The following is a 27,588-nucleotide window of genomic DNA, read 5'->3' as shown; positions in this document are numbered from 1 at the left end:
GGAAAATGGCAACACTACCTAGTTGAAGTCTGCTTTGAATGTGCCAAGTGCTTGAGCCGCTGTCAAGTTTGCAACCTGACATCAACGTATAAAAGTACCGCTTATGTATTGAAAATGTCATCAATGTTCAATTCACGAGCTATGTAGTTCATACTGCTACCAACATCCCTATGGTATGATCATGGAAATGTGGTGTTGATAGCTTGAGTGAATTATGGAAAGTCAATATTCAAACTCACTCAAGAAGGGGTCCAAAGTTTTCAATAACTCTCGCCTCTGCAGAGAAGATTTTGCAGTATTCCCGAGCCAGATTTTGAATTTTACACTCCTGCACGTAAACAAATGGAAAACAGCCTGTTAGAATTCAAAAAGAAAATATCCAATTTTGAAAGTTTATCTTGCCCACCAGCTTGACTAAGTCCATGTTCCTGTCTATGAGGCTGTGATCCTCCCTGCCGCCATAGGCAACATGGGGGCTGGTTTTGATGATACATGTGTTTCCGGACTCAAACAATGGCTCCAGGCCATAAATGACCTTAGCCCTCCATACTTTGTGGGTGCAGCCTTCGGAGATACAGGGTTTCTGAACCATTACGCGGCCAAAAAACTTGCTTCCCCAGTTGCCACAGTCAGCCACGCCCTTACTGAACACCTGTGGCGTCATTTCAATTTCTTCTCCAACTTGACAAGGGAGGAAAATAATTAGGATAGGCTTTTAAAACGTTCAGCTAGATTAAAGAAGAACAGCTTACTTCCAGGGTCCTCCCGCAGAGAAATTCCAGGCAGAACTACGACAAAAGTAGAGACTGCAATGTAAGAATAGTTGCAGCTAAATAAAATGCTTTATAGTTGCAAAATGAGCACATACTGTCTGGACCAAGTAGAAAGTCAGTTGAGTCGCTCCCGTAATCGTTGGCAATTGTGCATTTGTAAACACCAGAGTCTTTACTTGACACTTGAACGACTGCCAGATTGACCTGACTTTCGTCCGCCTCACTGGTAAAAAAGAAAAAAAAAAGAAAAACAAGATTACAGAGGACTGATTCCAGAGGACTGATCGCAAAAAGTCACGTTCAAAACTTACTTTCTCTTGATCCGAGCAATCTCTGCCTGGTTCTTGTGCCAAGTAATTGTAGAGTCGCTGAGGATGTTGAAGAACTGGCACCACAGTTTCAGGTGTCCCGATGCGTCCGCAAACCTTTCACTTCGGATTTTACGGATAACTTGAGGAGCTGGAAAGTGACCGTAACAACATAGCAACTGGTTTGTGGAAGGTATTTGATGAACAATCTAAGAGTAAACCATGTATCCACCTCAGTTTTGTTCAGGAAAAACCATGATCAGACCCTCTAAGATTTCACAGGTATTTTTTGTGATTGTAGCTGCAGCTTTTTGAGAAAATTGCTGAATAAGTTGTTTTAACTTTTATAAATTTGTTATCAATATTTTAGGTGTTCCTTGTAAACTTAACCTAAATTAGCACAGGATTAGACTGAATATGTTTACCTGTTCCTCATCTTTTTTGTAAGGGGCGCCGGAAGTTGGCAGACCCGTCAGCAATCCGGTTCTGTCTCCCTGTAATGTTTGTCTGATCTTGAATGGGATTGAGCTGAAAATCTTAATTTCCCCTTGGGGATTATTAAAGTATTTCTGATTCTGATTTTGATTGCAGCCAAAATGGGAAAACAAATTTTGTATTGACTTTTTCCTCGTTTTGTACCACACTGACTTAAAAGTTTACTGATGCCAGTAAAAACACATACAGAGAGCTTAATTATGAAATTATTGTACAGTTTAATAGATTATAAATAATATCAATAACAATAGTAATACATTACAATCATAAAAAAAAGGACATAGCCAAAGGCTTCCTTATTGTCGGCTGTCTGTCTGCTCTGTTGTGCACAAGTTGCAGATATTCTCCATGTTTATCTTAAGCCTTCATTTATGTTCCAACACATTTGCCCCCACACATTAAGAGCGTTTGTAAACTGTTGACAGCGATTTATAGCACTTATTTTTATTGGTAAATGAGAGCCAATGAGAGATTATTATCAAACTTCAACAGCAGGTCAGCATTGCAAATTAGAATATGTTCTTAATTACCTCACTCTGTATAAATAATGGCTAAATAAATGCATACAAACATGTAAACTAGAAAATAAGGATGTTGGTGTGCTCCTAAATATTTCAATACTACATTACCCAAAAGGCTGTAGCGGTGTAGACCGGGAACCGGGGATAGGTTTGAGCTACTTCAATCATGCGGATTGATCAATAAAGAGTTGATATATCATCGGATGTTGCTGATCATGCTTATTTTCTTCTACACAAGACACAAACATGAGTTTCGGGCTCAGAGACAAATTTGATTGGCTATAATGACATTGATTAGCCAAAGTATGCGGGGAAGTTGTAAGGCCACGTATTATTTTGCTTGCATTGGTTAAACTTGTATAAAATGGAGGGCCTGCCTGATCTGGATTGAGTTTCAACTAGGTTCACGTTTAACATCGCAGCTGCAGGACAGTGTGTAAGAGCGCACCCACGCTTGGCTATACACCTAAAAGTAAGGTTTGTTTGGCAAGTGTGAACGCATCGATCCAGGTTCAAACACAACATTCTCATCTGGAACCAGAATGCATGGAAGAGGAGTGCCCTGGCACGAGCACATGCAGGAGTGCTCAACATGGATGCATTGTGCTCATTATTACGTATTGTGTAATAGCTTGTCAAACAGAAATAAACCAAACAACCTAAAACAACCTACTAAGTCATGAAAGTAGCATCCATCCATCCATCCATCCATTTTCTAAAGCTTGTCCCATTTGGGCTGGCGGGGGGTGCTGGAGCCTATCTCAGCTGCATTCAGGCGGAAGGCGGGGTACACCCTGGACAAGTCCCTACCTCCTCACAGGGCATGAAAGTAACGGTGATACAGTATTTTAGGACATGTTGGCAAACATGTCCAAGACCAATATTAATATGGTAGTTTTGGTTGTAATCTTTTACAATGGAAACGCCCCCAAAAATTGCATTAGGTAGAAACTAAACCATACTACCTGGTAGAAATGAGGCTATGAAGATATTTAACATGACTCTGTGATGATTTGAGCAAACAGTCGGTATTGTGATAAGTTCTAAAGGTTGTCTTTTTAGAGGATATTTATTCGTCACACGTACAATTAAATCTGCTTTCTGCATGAACGCATCTCATGGTGTGCAGTTACTGTCTGGGAATCCAGAACTTGTTAGAGGAAGGTCACCGGAAAATAATCTCAAATTGTTTTAACTTTTTAGTTAATTTGGGAACCAGAACACTTGGATAAAAATCATAAAGCAACTGCTAACCACTCCTCCACCATGCCACCATAAAACAGATTCAAAATATTTGTATATGCACCTTTTGTAAATGTTTTTTATTTTACCTTTGCATGGGTCAGGTTTGGGCTTCTCACTTTTGTCACATTGGAGTTCCTCATTGGATGTTTGGCTCAATGCCGTAGTCATCTTCTTCCTAGCCAGCAGTGGCGACTTCTTCTCTAAAGGATAAGTCTGCTCAACTTTGGGCTGTTCAAGAGGTGACTGTAGCGCAGAGTTTGGAGATGTAAGGATTGTCACAGGACTTCTGGAAACGTTGCTGTCTGGCAAAGACATAAGTGACGACTTCTCTACAGGAGAAGTCTTCTCATTTTTGGCTTGTAGAAGAGGTGACTGTTGCGCAGATTCAAGAGACGACAGAATAGTCACAGGACTTGTGGAAACGTTGCTGTCTGGCAAAGACAGCAGTGGGGACTTCTTTACAGAAGAAGTCCTCTCGTCTTTGGTTTGTAGAAGAGGTGACTGCTCCGCAGAGTCTGGAGACGACAAGATAGTCACAGGACTTGTGTAAACGTTGCTGTCTGGCAAAGACAGCAGTGGGGACTTCTCTACAGAAGAAGTCCTCTCGTCTTTGGCTTGTAGAAGGGGTGACTTTTGCGCAGAGTCTGGGAACAACAGGATAGTCACAGGACTTGTGGAAACGTTGTCTGGGAAAGACAGCAGTGGCGACTTTTTCGCTACAGGAGAAGTCCTCTCGCCTTTGGGTTGTAGAAGAGGTGACTGCCCTGCAGAGTCTGGAGATGACAGGTTTGTCACAGGACTTGTAGAAACGTTGCTGTCTGGCAGAGACAGCAGTGGCGACTTTTTCTCTACAGGAGAAGTCCTCTCATCTTTGGGTTGTAGAAGAGGTGACTCTTGCGCAGAGTCTGGAGATGACAGGATAGTCACAGGACTTGTGGAAACGTTGTTGTCTGGCAAAGACAGCAGTGGTGACCTTTTCTCTACAGAAGTCCTCTCATCTTTGGGTTGTAGAAGAGGTGACTGTTGCGCAGAGTCTAGAGACGACAGGATAGTCACAGGACTTGTGGAAACGTTGCTGTCTGGCAAAGACAGCAGTGGTGACCTTTTCTCTACAGAAGTCCTCTCATCTTTGGGTTGTAGAAGACGTGACTGTTGCGCAGAGTCAAAAGACGACAGTATAGTCACCTGACCTGCGGAAACGTTGCTGTCTGGGAACGACAGCAGTGGTGACTTCTTCTCCACATTAGAAGTCCTCTCGTCTTTGGGTTGTAGAAGAGGTGACTGCCCCGCAGAGTCTGGAGATGACAGGTTTGTCACAGGACTTGTGGAAACGTTGCTGTCTGGCAAAGACAGCAGTGGTGACTTTTTCTCTACAGGAGAAGTCCTCTCATCTTTGGGTTGTAGAAGAGGTGACTGTTGCGCAGAGTCTGGAGACGACAAGATAGTCGCAGGACTTGCGGAAACGTTGCTGTCTGGGAAAGACAACAGTGGCGACTTCTTCTCTACAGGAGAAGTCCTCTCGTCTTTGGGTTGTAGAAGAGGTGACTGTTGCGCAGAGTCTGGAGACGACAATATAGTCACAGGACTTGTGGAGACGTTGCTGTCTGGCAGAGACAGCAGTGGCAACTTCTTCTCAGGAGAAATCCTCTCGTCTTTGGGTTGGAGAAGAGGTGACTGCCCCGCAGAGTCTGGAGACGACAGGATTGTGGAAACGTTGTCTGGCAGAGTCATCTCTTGTTTCTCAGGTTGGTGATCAGGTGGTAAATTAGTCTCTTTGCGCTCTGCTAGCGAGGCCTTAGAGGTAAGGATTTTGCGGCGGGCCCCTTTAGCTTGCTCTTGTGGGGTGGCAGCAGGCGAAGGAGAGTCACAGTCTCGTTTCCTCAATACCATACTGGCTTCAGGATTTGCATTGCGTACAAGCGCACTACCAAGAACGTCTTTAACCAGTGACTGGCTTTTTTGGGGACAAAGTTTTTCTTGTGTGACTGTATCAAGGACACATTTATCGGCAAACATCTGCACCCTTTGTGAACAAATGGTTGGATTAGGATCTTCTATTTTTTCTTGATCCACAACTGTTTGGGAAAAGTGTCGAGTTTCATTGGTGAGTTTAATTTCTGTGATTATCTTTCTATTGAGCCCCATATCTTTCTCTTCATTCCCATCATCTGTGGCTCTTAATGCAGGTTTTTGGGTTGCCTCCTCTTTAAGATTTATTGGAATAGAAGGTAAATAACCTACATGGGGCATGTTCAAGAAACCTTGATTGTCTTCTTTGTCAAGCAGGGCGGGGACAGACGGACTAGGATCTTTTTGAAAACTGGTCGAAATTGCATCTTGAGTGTTACTCTTGGTGTCATTATTTGGTTTTATAAAATGTTCTCTCAGAGATGTTCTACCCATAATACTTTCTAGAAGGCTTTCTGGTTCTAACGTATTAACTTGAGATTCACATTTGCTGCCATAATCTGTTATGTTTTGGTCTTCAACTGCAGGATGTCTGACCGAATCAGCAGGGTCAGCATTTGTCAGACTTGCTAGCTCCAACTCCAGCGCCCTAATTTGGGCTCTTAAAATCTCTGCGACAGATGCGATTCTGGTCACAGGTTTGGAGATTTCTTGGAAGCCTTCGGGTTGCTGTTCATGTGAGTTTGGATGTTCTCTAGAACATGGGGCAGCAGTCTCAGTTTTAGTCGGTTCATTAGTCTGTATTTCAGTATTAGGCTTTAAACTAGACTCGGTCTTCTTTCCCTTCGACACACAAACATTGGAGGCTTTGTCTACTTTATCTCTGGTGTCTTCAGCTAGTTGAATCTTGCCTGAAGAAGACGTTAAACCCAGCACCACTGACTTGCTAAGATCATTTCCTTCTACCTTCTCATTACCTTTTATTCCTTGTACAGATTTCACAACTAAGCCATTCTGGCTTTTCTGGCCTGCAGATGAAATGAGGGCTGTCTTCTGAGGACGTGCAAAAGGGCTTTTCTTTGATCCAGTGGAATGATGCCTTGTGTCCTGCTTTAGCTCAACAGTAGGTGTGATAAAATTTGTCAGGCGGTCTTTTATTGTGGCTGAAACCTTCCGTTTTGGTTGTACGCCTACCGAACGCCGGTCAGGTGGAGGCTCTGGGTTGACAGGTGCTACATTCCCCCTCGTCCTAGTGCGGGCTTGAGTAACCTTGAAAGACAATGCAAACAGAGGTTTCCAGGCTGTAAATACTAATGATACTTTATCCCTGGCTATGCTGGACATGGATATAAATATTGTATTTCTAACAACAGCAACAGTGTAACCAGAAACAGAAAAAAAACGCTGGAGATACCTTAGGAAACCTGAGCTCAGATAAAAGACACATATCTAACATATTTTGTTAAATAGTTTACGAACTCAGCTGCAGACTATTGGAGGTGTTTATCTGAAAGAGTCCTTTTAAGCCTTTATCTGAATTTGAGTTTGTTTGTACAAATTGTCAAAGTTACAAAAGTACAACTAAGAGAAAATTTAGCAGAGTCATTCAGATAAGAATTACAATGATTAAGATGTGACACAGTACTCATGTGCTAGTTTATATATAAACAAAATTACAAAAACAAAAACGTTTTTGGATCTGAAAATATATTTTACCAACTGCAAAACAAATGTAAGTTTTAGGAAATTAAAATTTAAAAAATTGCATGGCAGGAGACATGAAATCGGCGTAAAACAACTAGAGTAGAGATGGGCACCTTTCACATTTGAACTAATACCGTACTGATTCCCAAAGGTACTGAGCAGTACGAATGTTCAGAACTTTTACGTGTGTTTGTGTTAATAAATAATAATTTTTCAATATTGAAAAATATGTTGTTGTTTTTTTTAACATTAAACAGTGAGTTGATAATGACAACTTGCTGTTCAGTAGTTATATCTTGTTGACTGGCACTTCTGAGTCTGATTTGCAAGTATTATATCGTTGACGTAAACATAGTTTCTTTATTGGAATTAAAAATTGCAACATTACCTGCTTGTTTCCTTGCCAAGTGTTTGAGCCGCCAACTGAACGTGACGTCATTTGCAACAACGGTATTGAAATATGACACTGTTTGATTTTACATGAATCAATACCTGCTAATACCAACAAAATTTGGTGGGTACCAATAAAAGTACCATATTTGGTACCAATCTTTAAACACAAAAAAAATATTTTTTGGAACTAAAGTTTTGTAGAATAGACTAAACAGTCGGGTTCCTTGGTTGCTTTTTAAAAGGCGCCGCTTTGTGGTGACCCATCAATCTTCTGTTCTTGGACGGTTTGTACTGAAAACATGTTTTCTTGTACTTTTTAAGCGCAATGACAATAAAGTTACATTCTCTTCCATGTAAAAGTAGACAAATGTAACTTAAGTTTATATTATCTTAGCATGAGAATCACTGCTATAGGCTCATTATGGTGACAATGTGCAAAAATAAACCCTCTCCTTCTGACCTACTATAAAATGTATTATTTAATTAAAACGATTGCTTGTGTAAGTATACAACTTGATTCTGTTATGTTACAGCTGTGTGGTTGAGTTCAGTATGTCACTTCAATGAGTTGAGACCAGTCAGTGTCAAATCCCCATCAACGTCTGTGCATGAGCTTTTATAATTAGCCTGAGAGTTTCTTCTCCACGTGTCACATGACATTCCGTAAAAGATGAGATAAACTAGCCTGGATTATCTTCACTCTTTGTTGATTTCAGAACACACATTTAAAAATAATGCATTTCAATACAATCAATTATTATAAAAATGCATGTAGAATACATACAGTATAGCTAAAAACATTACTATTTATTTGCTTCCACCATATCAAATCAGGCAGGCTAAGGCCTTTGAACACGTTACGATGCTATTTTGCGTTTATGTGTAGCTGCAATGGCATGTGAGTCATTTTAAGAGGCACTCGGTCTGAGCACTGTTTTGTCTCACTAATGACAGTAGCAGTGCACGGCATTGCATAAGCCTGTATAATAAGCACTCACAATCCCACTGCAGCAGGAACATTTGACTGATAATTGCAACAATAAATGTAACGATCTATTCCTTGTTTCGATTGTTTTTTACATTGTGTTACGTGTGTGTATTTTGACACTTTTTGCTACAGGAGTAGTGCAAATGTTACTGTTTACAACTTAAATATTCCTAAGATTATTGTTATTAATGAGGTGTTACAATTTATACGCACCAAATTTTATTTTATTTTTGTTTACATTTTCTTATTCTATGCTCATAAAACACGACTGTTAACTTTTAACCTTTGACTACCTAACGCAGTGGTTTAAACATTTTCATCAAGTACCACCTTAGAAAAAATGGCTCTACAGTAACACCATCATGGTCGATAGAGAAGCGTAGTAAGGCTAAGTATTCATTAAAAACAAGGCATAGGTTTTATTAAACAAGTATATGACTATTTTGGCCACTGTAACATTACACACTTTGAACAGTAACACTGTGTTTGAGAATCACTGAAGTAACATTTTTACTAAAGAATTGAATCTCACTTTAATCACCTTTTTGTGTGACAGTGTAATTTTAATGTTATCAGCAATTTATGTAAGAAGATTTAGGCTCACCAAAAAAGGGGGACAACCGGGGGATGTGGGGGTTGTTTTATGACCAGAAGTGAGGGGGGTTTACGAAGTGGGCGTGGCTTCCTCGTACCTCTAAAATAGGGGATCAGCGGGGGATTGATTTATGACCCCAGGAAGCAGGCATGGCCTAAACCGTAAACAGGAAGTATACGTCATATCCGGCAACCATTTTTTGTAGTTTTTTAAAGGGGAACATTATCACCAGACCTATGTGAGCGTCAATATATACCTTGATGGTGCAGAAAAAAGACCATATATTTTTTTAACCGATTTCCGAACTCTAAATGGGTGAATTTTAGCAAATTGAACGCCTTTCTGTTTATGGCTTTTTTTGCGATGACGTCAGAACGTGACGTCTCCGAGGTAATACAGCCGCCATTTTAATTTTCAACACATTACAAACACCGAGTCTCAGCTCTGTTATTTTCCGTTTTTTCGACTATTTTTTGGAACTTTGGAGACATCATGCCTCGTCGGTGTGTTGTCGGAGGGTGTAACAACACTAACAGGGAGGGATTCAAGTTACAGCGAAGATGCGAAAGTGTCTGCCGCCAGACCCCCATTGAATGTACCAAAGTGTCTCCACATGTTACCGGCGATGACAGACATGGCACAGAGATGTATGGATAACCTGCAGATGCATTTGCAACGATAAATTCAACGAAATCACAAAGGTGAGTTTTGTTGATGTTGACTTATGTGCTAATCAGACATATTTGGTTGCGGCGTGACTGCCAGCTAATAGAATGCTAACATGCTACGCTAATCAACGCTAACATGCTATTTACCAGCGGTGCTAAGGCAGACATGACACAGAGATGTATGGATAACCTGCAGATGTATTTGCAACGATAAAGTCAAGGAAATCACAAAGGTGAGTTTTGTTGATGTCGACTGCCAGCTAAGCGATGCTAACATGCTACGCTAATCGATGCTAACATGCTATTTACCGGCGGTGCTAAAGCAGACATGGCACAGAGATGTATGGATAACCTGCAAATGCATTTGCAACTATATAACGTTTCCTTCCACCCACATTTAATGCAAAAAAAAACACTTACCAATCGAAGGATTTAAGTTGCTCCAGTGTCACGAGATGCGAAAGTCCTGATCGTTTGGTCCGCACATTTTACCGGCGATGCTAACGCAGCTATTCGGCCATGCTATGGCTATGAATAGCGTCAATAGCTATCCGCTCAATAGCTTCAGTTTCTTCTTCAATACTTTCATACTCCAACCATCCGCTTCAATACATGCGTAATCTGTTGAATTGCTTAAACCGCTGAAATCCGAGTCTCAATCCGAGCTAATGTCGATATATCTTAATGTGGTATTCGCCGTTGTTTGTTTACATTGGCAGCACTGTGTGACGTCACAGGGAAATAGATAGTCGCACCGCAAATAGGAAAAATCTAGCACTTTAAAGCTTTTTTTAGGGATATTCGGGGACCAGTAAAATTTAGAAAAAAAATTCCAAAAATACAACAAGCCACTGGGAACTGATTTTTATTGTTTTTAACCCTTTTGAAATTGTGATAATGTTCCCATTTAAAGCTGTCCACCATCTTGGTTGTAGTCCTTAATGATTTATGACTCCTACAGTCTGACAAGGGTATTACAGTTTGTAGTTTTGGTGTGTAGTAGCAATCTTGGGTGGAGTCCAAGAATTTGTCTTTAAGAATTATGGATGTTAGTGTTTCTCCTATGAGACCGTCCAAATACCGTACATGATGAATCACTATTCATGAATACATGTACCGGTACATCAAGTGGACTGGGATTACCCTTGTTAGATAGAGATTACCACAGAGTTATTGAAACAAGTCATAAAATTAGTTTCCACCGAGCAGTACAGGCCTGGTTACAATACGCTTTTTTGCGTTATGAAGGGCTCTAAAGTATTTGATATGTAGAGTCCCATTTTTTAATAGGTTTTTGGATCGGGTACTGGTCGCAGTGATGTGGTATAGTATGATACGCCTACTTAATGGTATGATACGCCTACTTAATAACATGCTGTTTATTGATTGGTCTATAGATAAGAAATCCTATGGGCCATTGTGATGGGTACTTTTCACATTTCCGGTACATGGAATTGATACCAGTGCCAATCTTTGGTAGTTTTTTGTGTATTCATTTGTTAATAAATATTACTTTGTTAAATAATACAACCATTTTTATCTTAAATTTAACACAGGGCTGATAATAATATTTGTGCTACTAAGTTGTTAAATATTATTTTCTTACAGTTCTGAGTGTCATTTGCAGGTATGCATTTAATAAATGTTTTCCAACGTGTGTTGCCGTAGCCAGGAAGTAATCTTTGTCATTAAGTTGAATGTGCAAATCTTGTCTTTTGTTGAGACCTACAATGTTTAATACTGTAAATAGTGTACTTATCATACACTAGCTGTTTGATTGAAACAAGTGCCGTATTTGTCGGAGTATAAGTCGCTCCGGAGTATAAGTCACACCTGCCGAAAATGCATAATAAAGAAGGAAAAGAAACATATATAAGTCGCACTGGAGTATAAGTTGCATTTTTTGAGTAAATTTATTTGATAAAACCTAACACCAAGAATAGAGATTGGATAGGCAATTTAAAATAAATAAAGAATAGTGAACAACAGGCTGAATAAGTGTACGTTATATGACGCATAAATAACCAACTGAGAAGGTGCCTGGTATGTTAACGTAACATATTATGGTAAGAGTCATTCAAATAACTATAAAATATAGAACATGCTATACGTTTGCCAAACAATCTGTCAGTTCTAATCGCTAAATCCGATGAAATCTTATATATCTAGTCTCTTACGTGAACGAACTAAATAATATTATTTGATATTTTATGGCAATGTGCTAATAATTTCACACATAAGTCGCTCCTGAGTATAAGTCGTACTCCCGGCCAAACTATAAAAAAAAAATTGCGACTTATAGTCCGAAAAATACGGTACTCCAGGAGCAAAAAATACAATAAGAGGATTAGTTTTTGTACTTTGGTCCTTTGATAATATTTTAAAATTGTGACTTTTTGATTCATAACTCATTTACAACCTAATTTGCTCTGTATTAATTACATTTGACAAAGACACAACATGTTTTTACGGACACATGCATGTTATCATACTCGGTACGATGCAGTGCAGTTCTCCCTGACAATGTCAATCAAAACACTGTTGATGCAGCCGAGTGTAGGCCTCATCGGGGACATAGCGACAATAATGGTGTCACAAGAAACACATAAAAGGCCCGCAGGTTCCAATCTTTACAGAAGCTCTGAGTGTGATTCATATAAGTTTACCTCATAAAAAGGTTAATGACTAGTTTCATTCCATTGACTTTTGAAGCCATTGCCAACATGCTGCATGTGTAAACACACGCCTGTCATGAAGCTCCAGTGACACATTGTTGTTGCTATAAATAGCAGCAGTTTGCGACACAAAGCCCCGCAATGAGCTCATGGGAAAAAAAGCTCACCTCACTCGGCACAGACGCATTCCCCGGAGACAGCTTTGTTTCCTTTTTGGGGGACTGAGCTGCAGTCTTCTGGGGGGGTTTCCCTGTTAAAGCGGTCTGGCTTGGAGAGACCAGGTGCACTGATCCATGATCTGCGTGTGTGGAAGTGTCAGCCTTCACAGCCATGATTGGAACTTTCTTTGTTCTTCTCAGGTCCTCCATAACTCTGCTTGGAGGTGCACTTTTCAGTCTGGAGGTCATGTGAGGACTTTGAGTCTTCTTCTCTGAGACTTTTTCTTTGGCTTTAATGTCACTTGCCTTCTCTTTCCTTACACTTCCTTCGGAAAGTTCCAGAGGAGGCCTAACCAGATCCTCCGAACTTCCATTGCTTGGATACTTCCCGCGTTCTGCCTTGTCAGACAGGATTGGAGGGATGTAACTTTCCACTTCCATCTCCTCCTCAGACGTCCTCTCAGCTCGCTCCATATTTGAACTGCTGGAAATCCTAATCTTCTTCTTGACAAAAGGACTCTTACCACCGACACTTCCATTTTCCTGATTGACCTGACCATTTGTTTTGGAAGAAATCACAGGCCTTGTCTTTTCCTCCACAAGTCCCTCTGTGTGCCCCTCCAGCCTCACCTCTGACTCCAAAGTCACAGATTGTCCGCCCTCCTCGTTGCTGCCCTCGTCCTCTGTGGAACTGGGCGTGCTCAGGAAGGCCTCCATTGTGGAGCGCCTCTTCCTCTGCCAGCGTTCCGGGCTGACGGTCCGCAGTGGCTCTTGGTTCTCCTTGCCGTCAGCTTCCTTGCTTCTGTTCTCTGCTTTCTGCTTGAGCTTGGCAAAGTAGCGCTGGTGGATCTCGAACTCACCCATAACACCCACTTCCAGAACCCCAGCGCAGGACACGATGCCTTTACTGTTACTGGCTGAAGCCTGGTAGATGGCAGCATCGTCCACAGTGCAGCTGCAAGGACAAGACCATATTGTAAACCCTCGTTAATTCACCCAAATCAAATTCAAATGAAAATACAGTTACTCAAGTGTATTAAACTAAGACATCGCTTATCCCAAATGAGTTAAAGTCCACTTAAAGCAGGGGTCAGGAACCTTTTTGGCTGAGAGAGCCATGAAAGCCAAATATTTTAAAGTGTATTGCCGTGAGAGCCATATGATGTTTTATCCCTGAAAACAACTAAATGTGTGCATTTTAAAGTAAGACCAACATTTTCAGAATATATTAAGTCTCTTATTCTCTTTAATAACATTCTTATTCTGAAACCAACCAATAATAAATAAAATACTTCTTAAACGGGTGCGGTAGAAAATGGATAGATAGATTAAAATGCATGAGAATGTTTTATATTTCGACCTTTTTTTTAAACTTCTTGATTACCAACGGAATTAATCATTATTTATGGTGTTAAGCAATGTCAGCTAAGATTTTTTTGAGAGCCAGATGCAGTCATCAAAAGAACCACATTTGGCTCTAGAGCCATACGTTCCCTACTCCTGACTTAAAGGGCACCTTTGATAAATTTTGAAATAGGGCAGTCTTAGTAAATTACACGCAATACGCCCACACAATTTTATGGTTTGCTATTTACATCTTAGTAGATCAGGCTCAAAATGTGCCTAAAATACACGAATGTTGTCAAATGTATCATCCTTTACCTTTAGAGTTTAATTAAAAATATACAATCCAAAATGTTGAAGTTAAAGATAAAGTACCCATGAAGTGTGGCGAAATTATTTTCTGCATTTGACCCATCACCCTTGATCACCCACTGGGAGGTGAGGGGAGCAGTAAGCAGCACCCATGGCCGCGTCCGGGAATCATTTTTGTTGAATTAACCGCCAAGCAGGAAGGTAATGAATCCTATTTTTATAGTCTTTGGTATGACTAAACCGGGATTTGAACTCGCGAAATATACAACATAAAGTAGCAAGAAACACATCAATTATGAATAAAGCAAAACATATTCTAGACCTTTTTAGCCGAAAGAGCCAAGAAGCCAAATATTTAAAAAATGTATTTCCGTACAAGCCATATAATATATATATTTTTAACACTGAACACAACTAAACGTGTGCATTTTTAAGTAAGACCAACATTTCTAGAGTACAATAGGTCTCTTATTCTTTGTAATAACATAGTTATTCTGAAGCTAACTGTGGAGGGGCGTGGCCTGTGGGCCTGCAGCGAAGCGGGGTGCTGCCAGGACCAGCCTCGAAATCAGCGACAGGTGGGTCTTGTTATCTAATCACCTGTCGCTCTGTTATAAGCAGCAGCCAGGAGGAGAGACAGGGTTGGAGCTGGAGCCAGAGCGCGAGCGAGTACGAAAGGGAAAAATACAATTGCTGGAAAGCAACTGAGAAACTCATTGAAAGATAAAACAATATTGTAACCCTGAAACAGGCTCTCATGTCAGTGCTTGGTGGTCTGAAGAACCCCCAGGAGAGCAAGCCCCACACTAACCAATAATAAATAAATACGTTTTTACCATTAACACAACTTCTTGAACATAAAAAAGCATGAAAATGTTTTATATTTTGAACGTTATTTTTAACGCTTTATGTTTACAAGTGGAATCATTCATTACTTATCGTGTTAAGCAATGTCAGCTCAGATTTATCCGAGAGCCAGATGCAGTCATCAAAAGAGCCACATCTGGCTCGCGAGCCATAGGTTCCCTACCCCTGTTCTAGACCAAAAATCCTTTCATATTCTCTACTGCTCACTACTGTTACCATATCTCAGTTATTGTGTATAAATATGGGCAAAGCACAACAAACGTGCGCTTCTTTCACTGTGTTACAAAAAACATCAATTAGAATAATACATAATGTTAGATATAGAGAACATACAAACCCTTTATTTATTAAATCACAATTATTGAAATTCAACGATTTGGTGCATTTGCAAACAGCTAAAATTATGTACAAAGCAAACTATAACCTGCTACCCAAGAATGTACAACAATTCTTCTCAACAAACGAAGAAAAATACAATTGTAATGGAAAATCTAATTTAAAACATTTGTATGCTAGTACAACACTAAAACGTTTAGCATATTCATATGTGGAATTTAATTATGGAATTGATTAAGCAAAGAAATTCAACAAAGCACCAATATGATTCAGTTTAAGAGATTGTTCAAACTACAAGTGTTCACAAAGTACAAAGACGAACAATTATGATGAACATCTAGAACCTTTTTTTTTTAGATAATGATTCTTTAGGTATTTAATATTTGTTTACTTACTATGGTATATTATTTATAATTTATTTGTTCACTGTTCACGGGAAATTGGATAGCATTGCTATGGTATGAAAAGGGGTAGGATTAAGTAAGCTCTGCTTCTTCCTGCTCCTTTTCGGACGTGCTGTAATGAAAAACTGGAATTGTGTGATGCATTACATTGTATCGTATGCACGTTCGAAATAAACTGGAACTGAAATGAACTAATTCAACCCATTTAAAGAGTTGTTTTAACGTTTCAGAATAACTGAGTTGTCACAGTCCAGTTTGTTCAGTAAGTATGTTGAAAATATTCCAATTAAACTTTCCTTCAGTATGACTAAAACCTTCAGAGTATACATACTTGTAAATATGCAGGGAGTGGTTTTGTCCATTGCGAAATATTTCATATTTTGGGAGTCCACACAATCTGTCCAGCTGCTTGTCATCCTTGTACCAAGTGACTTGAGGGATAGGATATCCTGAAAGACAAAAAGCAAAATTTTTTAGATTAAGTCATATCATACATGTTTTTCATTAAAACACATTTTTCTTTTGTACATGTTTAGAATCATTTATAGAATAAAATGTTTTGTGGAATATGCATGAATATAATATGACTAATAATTATATTATGTAATTATCATTTTTGTGAAATCTATATGTTAAAATTGTACAGACTAACAAAACAAATGTAATTATGTATTATAATACAAATATACATATACACATGTATATATATATATATGTATATATTATATATATATATATTCCAAAACATTTTTATTAACAAAGGTTTTTAATTTGAGTATGACAATGAGATGAATTATCAATTACTTTTTTTTTCGAGGAAAAGTTATTTTTTGCTATTTTCTGCTTCCTTTATGTTCACTATATTTTTGGGAGAATTCCTACTGTATGTACAGTGGCAAAAAATGCACTGATTTAAAGATTCAGACAAATATTTTTCAGAATGAGCCTCACTACTATTGTCTTCTACTTTTAAATAATAGCCCTCACCTTACCATGAATTGATTAACGTGGAAAAACTTATTCGGATGTTACCATTTAGTGGTCATTTGTACGGAATATGTACTGAACTTTGCAATCTACTAATAAAAGTTTTAATCAATCAATCAATCAAACGCAAAGAGATAGCAATGCCTACCTGTAACCACGCAGTAGAACTTGACGTTGGAGTTCTCTGACACAGCTCTGGACCTGAGAGTAGTTGGAAAGCTTGGTTGTTGGTCCTCTGTCAGTTGTGATATCATGTTAAACAGTGTGCTCCTGCGCACATAGGTAAAAAGACACAAAACAACTCAGACTTGAATTTTAAGATGTACAAAACCCAAAACCAGGAAAGTTGGCACGTTGTGAATTTGTACATAAAAACAGAATACAATGATTTGGAAATCCTTTTTAACTTATGTTCAGTTGAATGGACTGCAAAGACAATATATATAAAGTCCGAATTGAGAAACGTAATTATTTTTTTGCAAATAATCATTAACTTAGAATTTAATGACAGCAACACATTGCAAAAACGTTGGCACAGGAGCATTTTTATGTTACTTTTAACAACACTCGAACATAAACGTTTGGGAACTGAGGAGACCAATTTTTGAAGCTTTTCAGGTGGATTTTACTCCCATTCTTGCTTGATGTACAGCTTAAGTTGTTCAACAGTTGTGGTATTTTAGGCTTCATATTGTGTCACACGTTTTTAATGGGAGACAGGTCTGGACTACAGGCAGGCCAGTTTAGTACCCGCACTCTTTTACTATGAAGCCACGCTGTTGCGGTACGTGGATTGGCATTGTCTTGCTGAAATAAGCAGGGGCGTCCATGATAACATTGCTTGGATGGCAACATATGTTGCTCCAAAACCTGTATATATCTCTCAGCATTAATGGTGCCTTCACAGATGTGTAGGTTACCCATGCCTTGGTCACTAATGCACCCCCATACCATCACAGACGCTGGCTTTTGAAGTTTGCGCCTATTACAATACAGATGGTCCTTTTCCTCTTTGGTCCCAAGGACACAACGTCCACAGTTTCCAAAAACAATTTGAAATGTGGACTCCTCAGGCCACAGAACACTTTCCCACTTTGCATCAGTCCATCTTAGAGGAGCTCAGGCCAAACGAAGCTGGGGGATTTTCTGGGTCTTGTTGATAAATGGCTTTCGCTTTGCATAGTAGAGTTTTCACTTGCACTTACAGATTTAGCGACAAACTGTAGTTACTGACAGTAGTTTTCTGAACTCTTCCTGAGCCCATGTGGTGATATCCTTAATACACTGATGTCAGTTTTTGATGCTGTACCGCCTGAGGGATCGAAGGTACGTAATATCACCGCTTCCGTGTAGTGATTTTTCCAAATGTTCTTAACCTTTTGATGGTATTACGGGGCGGCAATGGGGAAATCCCTAAATTCCTTGCAATAGCTCGTTGAGAAATGTTGTTCTTAAACTGTTCGACAATTTGCTCACGCATTTGTTCACCAAATGGTGACCCTCGCCCCATCCGTGTTTTTGAATGACTGGGCATTTCATAGAAGCTGCTTCCACCCAATCATGGCATGCACCTGTTCCAAATTAGCCTTTTCACCTGTGGGATGTACCAAATAAGTGTTTGATGAGCATTCCTCAACTTTGTCAGTATTTTTGCCACCTGTTCCAGCTTTATTGAAACATGTTGCAGGCATCAAATTTCAAACAAGCTAATATTTGCAAAAAATAAAGTTTTCCACGTTTGCAGTGTATTCAATTGAATATAGGTTGAAAAGGATTTGCAATTCATTGTATTCTCTTTTTATTTACAATTTACATAATGTGCCAACTTCACTGGTTTTGGGTTTTGACTTTATAAAACACATGAACGAGAATGACCAAACAATCCACTGTCTATTACAATCCAGTACTGTAGGCGGCGGAAAATGTAAAACAACCGTAAAAATAACGCTCACGTAAAAAAATATATGCAGACTCAATAAATTCTACTTAATAAATGCATAATGATGGCTTTCATGCAGCTCATTATGGCGCTGCACACACACACAGGATATACATGTCGTGCTGTTGATCCATGTCTGGTGTTGCTATCCTCTTCACTGCGAGGGTCAGTGCTTACTTTCACAGTGCAATGCACACTACTCATATGTGAGCAAACAAAACACGACTCAAATGCTTTTAAACGAGTATACAAACACAGCTTTTTGCCTCCCGGCAAGAATTCATGCTGCTGTTTGATTCACTCATGATTAGACAGGAAATATTACTACTACTGAAAATGTCATCATGTTTTTATTCATTTACTGTTCATGCACGGTGATGCTCTCAGTGTGATGAATCTTGATCTAATTGAATAGGTAAAATACGCAATATGGAGATATGTGCCTTTCAATCTATTTTGTTGAGTTTTTATTCTTTTATTAAAAATAGTCAAATTTGGGGATTTGTTTTTTTTATTTAAAAGTAAAAATAAAATAGTTGTTTTCAATTAAGTTAGTTTTTTTTTAATAAAAAGGCAAAAATGTAATCAACTGTATTTATTTCCTTTAAATTAACCGTAAAATTCCGATTTGGAGATACAAGGTTTTTAATCCACTTTGTTTTCTTTTTTTAATCAAAAAGTAAAAATAAAATGTGGAGATATGTGGTTTTTAATCAACTTTGTTCAGTTTTTTTAAAGTACAAAACTACACACAGAAAGATCCCAAGTCTCATCTTGGACAATAACATTACATTAGAACAGGGGTCTCAGACACGCGGCCCACGGGCCAATTGCGGCCCGTGAGACGTTATTTTGCGGCCCCCACAGTAAATGAAAGTTTAATGTTAGTGCGGCCCGCAAGTTTTGTATGAATGGAGCTTGACAGCGTCACGTGCGGAGCTGAAGGAATCTTACCAATCACGGTGTGGTATGTGGCTCTCGAGGGCCAAACATTGACATCACTTGTGTGATGCAAGCAGAGAAATTCCCCCACCCCCCACCCTCCCATTTGCTCCAGACAGACACAATTTTTGGTATTTGGTTTCAAAATGGCTCTATCAATGATCTGGGTTGCCTACCCCTGCATCAGTGGAAAAGCGGCAAATGAGTGAAAGCGACAAAGACGTTGCCATGGAGACCAGGGTTTTCTAACGTGCCTCGCTGCAGTCAAACCGCGACACCTGTCCGTCAGTAATGACAATCCCCGATAACCTGGACCAATTCAAATCGTAATTTGTTTTTTTTTTGTTGTTTAATTTGCATTGCCTCACATTTCTCAACCCTCATTTTGTTTATTTATATTTTGATTTTATTTTGTGTTGAAAATAAAAATAAAGACGTTTAAAAAAAATTTTTTTTAAGAAATCTTTTCTTGCGGCCCAGCCTCACCCGGACTCTGCATCCAGTGGCCCCAAGGTGAATTGAGTTTGAGACCCCTGCATTAGAAGATCATGTTAAACACTTAACTAAAACAGCCTACCTCCACCTCTGGAATATTGCCCATCTCTGAGCCCTCCTGTCCTTCTCTATTGCTGAAACACTAATTTCTGCATTCATCACCTCCAGAGTGGATTACTGCAACAGCATCCTTTATGGTTCAATCTCCAAAGTCCTCCATGAACTTCAACTCATCTTAAACTCGGCTACACGCCTCCTCGATCGTTCCTGTCACCAATTTTTCCTCTAAGGTACGCGCCTGTGCAATTGCACACTGCTCACGCGTCCTCTGCGCACTGCAAATCTACGCCGCGCACAAAATCGAATAAAAAGATAAGCCATAACAGTGTGCACGTCTGCCGTCGCTCACATGTGCGCCACTGAACGCTCAAGGAGTTTTGGCGTTTCCTCACGCATGAAAAACTGGAAGGAAAATTGCCTGTCACTATGACCACATCACCGCTGTCCTGCAGGAACTTCACTGTCTACCTAATCCGCAGCACATCCAGTTCAAAATCCTTCTCCTGACCCATAAAGCCCTCCACAACATGGCCCCGTTTTACCTCACCCCTCACATTCCTGTTAGAAACCTTAGTTCCACCAGCTGTACCCTCCCCATAGAACCCAGCACCAAACCTGGGGGGACCATGCCTTCTCCATCTTAACCCCCACTCGCTGGAACTCTCGCCTCCTTTGCTCCCCTCCCCTGTCATAATCCATCCATCCATTTTCTACCGCTTATTCCCTTTTGGGGTCGCGGGGGGCGCTGGCGCCTATCTCAGCTACAATCGGGCGGAAGGCGGGGTACACCCTGGACAAGTCGCCAGCTCATCGCAGGGCCAACACAGAAAGACAGACAACATTCACACTCACATTCAAACACTAGGGCCAATTCCACAACGTTCAAAAGACTATTAAAACCCACCCTTTCAAAAATGCTTTTAGAACTGGACAAACCAACTCATAACACAAGGTTTCTTTTCATTTTGCACATTTTTATGTGGATTTTTATTTTATTATACTGTATGTGCTTTTATGATTAAGGCCATGATTTGTTTTGATTATTGTATAAGCGTCTTTGAGTGCCTTTTAAAAGCACAATATAAATACAATTATTTATGATTGTCATTATTTATTTATTATTATTTGCTAAGGGTAGATGATCCCCCAAATAGTCAATTGAGAAGATTATGTGCAATCCTTTCGCAAGTGACCACAGACAAAGTATTAGAAATGTCAGTCCAATAGCTATTCAGGGATAGGCATATTCGAAACATATGTAATACATTAGCTGGAGACTGTTGGTACAGATCACACGATTCAGATGTTCAATCATTACATCTCCGCTAGTCCAACCTTGGTATAATAAATACAATGTACAGTGGGGCAAAAAATTATTTAGTCAGCCACCGATTGTGCAAGTTCTCCCACTTAAAATGATGACAGAGGTCTGTCATTTTCATCATAGGTACACTTCAACTGTGAGAGACAGAATGTGAAAAAAAAATCCAGGAATTCACATTGTAGGAATTTTAAATAATTTATTTGTAAATTATGGTGGAAAATAAGTATTTGGTCAACCATTCAAAGCTCTCACTGATGGAAGGAGGTTTTGGCTCAAAATCTCGCGATACGTGGCCCCATTCATTGTTTCCTTAACACGGATCAATCGTCCTGTCCCCTTAGCAGAAAAACAGCCCCAAAGCATGATGTTTCCACCCCCATGCTTCACAGTAGGTGTGGTGTTCTTGGGATGCAACTCAGTATTCTTCTTCCTCCAAACACGACGAGTTGAGTTTATACCAAAATGGATACATGGATGATACAGCAGAGGATTGGGAGAATGTCATGTGGTCAGATGAAACCAAAATGCAACTTTTTGGTATAAACTCAACTCGTCGTGTTTGGAGGAAGAAGAATACTGAGTTGCATCCCAAGAACACCACACCTACTGTGAAGCATGGGGGTGGAAACATCATGCTTTGGTGCTGTTTTTCTGCTAAGTGGACAGGACGATTGATCCGTGTTACGTAAGGAAAGAATGAATGGGGCCATGTATCGCGAGATGTTGAGCCAAAACCTCCTTCCATCAGTGAGATCTTTGAATGGTTGACTAAATAGTTATTTTCCACCATAATTTACAAATAAATTCTTTAAAATTCCTACAATGTGAATTCCACATTCTGTCTCTCACAGTTGAAGTGTACCTATGATGAAAATTCCAGACCTGTGTCATCATTTTAAGTGGGAGAACTTGCACAATCGGTGGCTGACTAAATACTTTTTTGCCCCACTGTATTAACTTGCATTGGATGAGGCTGTGTCTTGCACAAATAGAAGACGTATGAACTATACTTAAAATCTCTGTCCGGTTATCCTCAGATAGGGTCACTACTAAATCCTCCTTCCAAAGTGACTTAATTGATTTTAGAAACTCAAGGCGTAAAATAAAAATGTGGTTGTAAATACTTGTAATTGATCCTTTTAAAGTTGGAAGCGGTGTCAGAAACACATCTAAAACTGTGTCAGTAAATCTGGAAACCTAGAGAAAGCATTATGAACAAAACTGCGAATCTGTAGATATCTAAAAAAGTGTTGATTAGGGACTGAAAATGTATTACAAAGTTGCTGGAAAGAGGCAACAGTGTTGTCAATGTATAAATCTTTAATGTTGTTGATCCCCAGACTTGACCATCTTGGAAAGGCACTATCCACAAGAAAGTAAGGAACGCATGATTAGCAGTGATGGGTGCAAGACTAAAAATAGTCAACAAGCCAAAATAGCATTTAAACTGAACCCAAATGCTAAATGAGAGCTTTTCGTTTGGATTGAATGTTGATGAGTGAATGGAAGATTGAAGCAAAGGCCTAAGAGATACTGGTTCGTTGAGTTTGCCTCCATAACCACCCATAGCAGAGGAGGAGCGGAGGAGGATCAAATGCTTTATATTGCAGCCAAGAATTGTAATGTTAGTGGTTCAGTAGTAAAACCTAAACTTTAATAGTGCTAATCCTCCCGACGATTTCGGTGAACACATTTTTTGAACAACTTAATTTAAAGAACTGATTCTAGTGATTCAGTACAGTCAAAAGAAGTGCCGATCCCATCCCTAATGGCATGGCGAAGTTGGGAGAGTGGCCGTGCCAGAAATCTGAGGGTTACTGGTTCAATCCCCACCTTCTACCATCCTACTCGCGTCCATTGTGTCCTTGGGCAAGACACTTCACCCTTGCTCATGATGGGTCCTGGTTAGCGCCTTGCATGGCAGCTCCCACCATTAGTGTGTGAATGTGTGTGTGAATGGGTGAATGTGGAAATACTGTCAAAGCGCTTTGGGCTCCTTAAAAAGAGGTAGAAAAGCGCTATACAAGTACAACCATTTACCATTTTACAATTTTTTCACTGCTTCTTGGGTTAGAAGCAGGCACATTGTACAATATATTGAAAAGACGTTATGGATTAGAAAATAAGTGCCTATTTCGAATGTACCAGGTTTGATCTGCCTAAATAATAGAAGGGAGAATAGTGTTAAGACTATCAGTTTAGACAAGAATATGAAATCCACATTTAACAGGCTAATAGTAAAATTTAAAATGCACAAAGAGTAACATTTGTCTTTTTTCAAGAAGAGAAAAATTAATGCTTGGGTGAGCGTTTGTGGGAGGGGGCCAGATTTGAATGATTCATTGTACATAACCAATAATAAGTTTTTATCTAATCAGAATTCAGCTAGCTTACCAAATCTGCTCGGAGCATTCAGAATTAACAATGCTGATGTCTGTGCACTGTAAGTGAACGGGGACATACAGTTGACAGACAGTTGCGATAGCCAATCAGATCACTAGTTGTTGTCAGTAAGGCCTTCTAAATGGCATAAGGCAGATATATATTGTGATGTTATGAGCTAGGTAACATAAGAAATCCATTACCCAGCATGCCACAGTAGTGAAGAGCATGTGCAGTACCCCCGTTTAGCCAGCAGTGGGATGTTGGTAATAAGCACCTTGTGGAGTAAACTTTAAGAACTCAGCCAACACGCCTCATCTGCATCTTTTATGATTAGACAAGACAACACATATATTTGCAAGGCCTTTTTCAAGAAGGATATTTAAAGAGAAACTACATCTTGTGAGACAATGTCAGCCAACCCCGGAATCTTGTTGGTTTTTACTGATTGTGAGTTCAGATATGTTGTTTCTTTTTTTTTTTCCCGTTTAGTATGTTTTTTAATTTTGACGCTACCACACAAGATATGTTTAAAGGCCTACTGAAACCCCACTACTACCCACCACGCAGTCTGATAGTTTATATATCAATGATGAAATATTAACATTGCAACACATGCCAATACGGCCTTTTTAGTTTACTAAATTGCAATTTTGTATTTCCCAGGACTTTTTTCTTAAAAACGTTGCGTAATGATGACGTGTACGCGTGACATCACAGGCTGTTATGAATATGAGCGCTGCACACACACACACAGCTAAAAGTCGTCTGCTTTAACGGCATAATTACACAGTATTTTGGAGATCTGTGTTGCTGAATCTTTTGCAATTTGTTCAATTAATATTGGAGAAGTCAAAGTAGAACAATGGAGTTGGGGAGCTTTAGCCTTTAGCCACACAAACACACGGTGATTCCTTGTTTAAAATTGACGGAGTTGAAACTTTACTATGGATCACAGCGGACATGGATCCCAACCACTTGTCAACCAGCAGGTTTCGGTGAGAAAATTGTGGTTAAAGGGTCGCCACTTACCGGATATCAGCTGAGCTTGCGCCTCCCGTACAGCTGCCGTTGACTTCCCCGAGACACTGTGCGTCAACACCCGGCCGTGGACGTACACTTCCGAATATCAGGTACTGTTAAACTCACTAAAACACTAACAACACAATAGAAAGATAAGGGATTTCCAAGAATTATCCTAGTAAATGTCTCTAAAAACATATGAATCCGTCTCAATGCAACGCGATTACAATCGCGTTTTGTTTTTTCCTAGTCCGTTGCTATCAATATCTTTAAACAGGAATCTTTCCTTATCGCTCAAATTAATGGGGAAATTGTCGTTTTCTCGGTCGGAACAGCTGTTTTTGTTGGAGGCTCCCATTAAAATCAATGTGAGTATATGAGGAGCCATCAACATGTGACGTCATCTTCTGCGACTTCCGGTAGAGGCAGGGCTTTTCTCCAGTTGCGAACTTTATCGTGGATGTTCTCTATTAAATCCTTTCAGCAAAAATATGGCAGTATCGCAAAATGATCAAGTATGACACATGCAATGGACCTGCTATCCCCGTTTAAATAAGAACATCTCATTTCAGTAGGCCTTTAATTGCTGATGCGGGTTTATTGATTTTTAAATGCGCCAGAAAATAACCCGTTATGTACACTGTTGGTGGTAATTCAATGCCCAGTAGTGTTTAAATGTGTTTAGTATTTATCCAGCAATTGTCATGTGGAGACATAAATGATGGTATTTTGAGAGGAAATCCTTGAAGTCGGGCTTCACTGAAGGCCTAGGTGGGAAACCCATTGCCCGCCACTGTTAAATAGTACATTGATAAATCAGGAAAATCCAGAAAAAGGCATTTGAAAAAGGTGTCATTATCATAGTTGTGTGCATAAACATTTAAGAGGGCTACTGGAGTGTTTCACCAGTGACGTTAACATGTTGTTTGAAAGTACAAAAGGAACACATTTATGTTGTAGAATAGCAACACCCCTTGATCTACCCAAAAACGAAGAATGAAAGATCTGTCCTACCCATCCTTGTCCCAACTTCAAGTGGTCAGCAGGTTTAAGATAAGTCTCATGCAGAAAGGTGATATGGGCTCCCAAATGGCAAAGATGAAAGTCCCTTTCAACTAAAACTAGTGAACCTAATGCCACACCCACTGAATGTTGTTGTTGGATTAGTTAATGTCATTTAAAAAAATGCCAGGATCACATATGCAGAACATCCATCCATCCATCCATTTTCTACCGCTTGTCCCTTTTGGGGTTGCGGGGGGTCGCTGGCGCTTATGTCAGCTGCATTAAGGTGGTAGGCGGGCTACACCCTGGACAAGTCGCCACCTCATCGCAGGGGATATGCAGAACACAAGATTGCAAATCTGTGGTATAAAAATACAATAATAGGAAGAATGGAATAATAATTAATAAGTAAAATGATAACCTTGACTGATGTAAAAAAAAAAAAGGAAAACATACAAACAACCCTACCCCAAAACTCCTGCAGAAGCATTCCTCCGAAGAGGGTGCGCGCATCTTTTCCTCCTCACACAAAAAACCTTCACGCCTCTACTACACTAAGCGGCAATACAAAAAAAAAAAGAACTGCACAGTGGGCGTTAGAAATGTGACATGTCGTTAACAAGTGAAGTGCCCTAAGGTAAATGTTCACACAAAAAAAAGACCATATAAATACAGCTTTCTATCAGCAAAAAGCTCTTGTATATACACACTTGAATAGTAGTCATTTTGACAAAACGGACAAAGGGTAATCATAGCAACTACACTGTCTGAGAGAGGCAGCACAAAATCAATTAAAGCTGCAAGCAGCGTTGGTCGGGCCCACTTTGGCTGCCACCCCCGCAACCTAAACCCGGATAAGCGTTAGAAGATGCATGGATAGTGGCTACTATTAGCAAACAGATAGACTTAGCAACTCGGTGTAATATCTTAACATCAACACACTGGCAAAAAGGACATTTTTTGGGAAAATTTTGTTTTGAAGGGGTTTTTGCCAACTTCCTGTTGATTTTTGCTGAAGGAAATCACTGTATGAAATCTAGGTCTAAGTCAGACCTACATAGTTTTTGTTTCATGTCTCTACGACATTCCTAACGAAAGTTACAAGTAGTGTTGTCTGGTTTTTTTTTTCCTGGGGGGCGCTAGAGCGCAATTTAGATTTTTGGGGTTTGTTTTTTTATTAGATGGCAATTTTCGCCAGTCCTGATGTGTGTGTAAAATTTGGTGATTTTTGAAGCTTGTTAAGGGGGTCGAATTCCAGCTCGGCCTTTCTGGATGTTGTTGACTGTCTGAGCGAGGCAGTACAAAATCAATAAGCAAGGCAAGACTTCCACAAACTCAAATAATAGTCCTGTTAACAAAAACGAGCCCAGAGCAAACCCACTAGTAACACTATCCGAGTGTGGAAGAACAAGTCCAACTATTATCCAGATAAGTTATTTTACGCTCCTGGGATTTGCAGTCCTTAAGGCATTGACATCAGCGATTATCAAGCATGTTAGCATCTTAGACTGAGTCCAGTGCTACTCACATTTTGATATTTTCTCCAAAAAGTCTGAACTGGGTCCTCGAATCTGTGTGTCTGGCCGTTGGATTAAGTGATCCGCAACGTCGCCAGTAAGAGAAGTCCAAACCTCACATTGGAACATGAATGTAGCTTTTTCTTCACCAGAGCAAAGGCGATTCGTTTCTGAGCTACGGCGGGGAAAAATCAAAAACCTCTTGCTCATATAGGATAGC

The 27,588-nt window shown here is 39.7% G+C and overlaps 1 protein-coding gene across 2 annotated transcripts in view; it reads right to left on the bottom strand.

The window, feature by feature from the left end:
* Positions 1–27,588, bottom strand: part of alpk3b (alpha-kinase 3b) — a 35,153-nt gene that overhangs the window by 5,807 nt on the left and 1,758 nt on the right. The window contains exons 2-11 of one of the 2 annotated variants that reach the window (XM_061878491.1): positions 24,856–24,979; positions 16,830–16,951; positions 16,026–16,143; positions 12,441–13,386; positions 3,429–6,519; positions 1,085–1,232; positions 869–996; positions 753–788; positions 407–681; positions 240–328 (exon numbers count right to left, since the gene is read on the bottom strand). In XM_061878491.1, coding sequence (XP_061734475.1) covers positions 240–328; positions 407–681; positions 753–788; positions 869–996; positions 1,085–1,232; positions 3,429–6,519; positions 12,441–13,386; positions 16,026–16,143; positions 16,830–16,935 — 4,937 coding nt within the window. In that variant the 5' untranslated portion in view covers positions 16,936–16,951; positions 24,856–24,979. The remainder of the gene's footprint in view (positions 1–239; positions 329–406; positions 682–752; positions 789–868; positions 997–1,084; positions 1,233–3,428; positions 6,520–12,440; positions 13,387–16,025; positions 16,144–16,829; positions 16,952–24,855; positions 24,980–27,588) is intronic. The other variant, XM_061878481.1, reaches the window with a different exon arrangement.

This window comes from Nerophis ophidion, linkage group LG02 (genome assembly GCF_033978795.1).
Source record: "Nerophis ophidion isolate RoL-2023_Sa linkage group LG02, RoL_Noph_v1.0, whole genome shotgun sequence".
In the NCBI taxonomy this organism is placed as follows: domain Eukaryota; kingdom Metazoa; phylum Chordata; class Actinopteri; order Syngnathiformes; family Syngnathidae; genus Nerophis; species Nerophis ophidion.
This window is presented reverse-complemented; position numbering and strand designations above follow the sequence as displayed.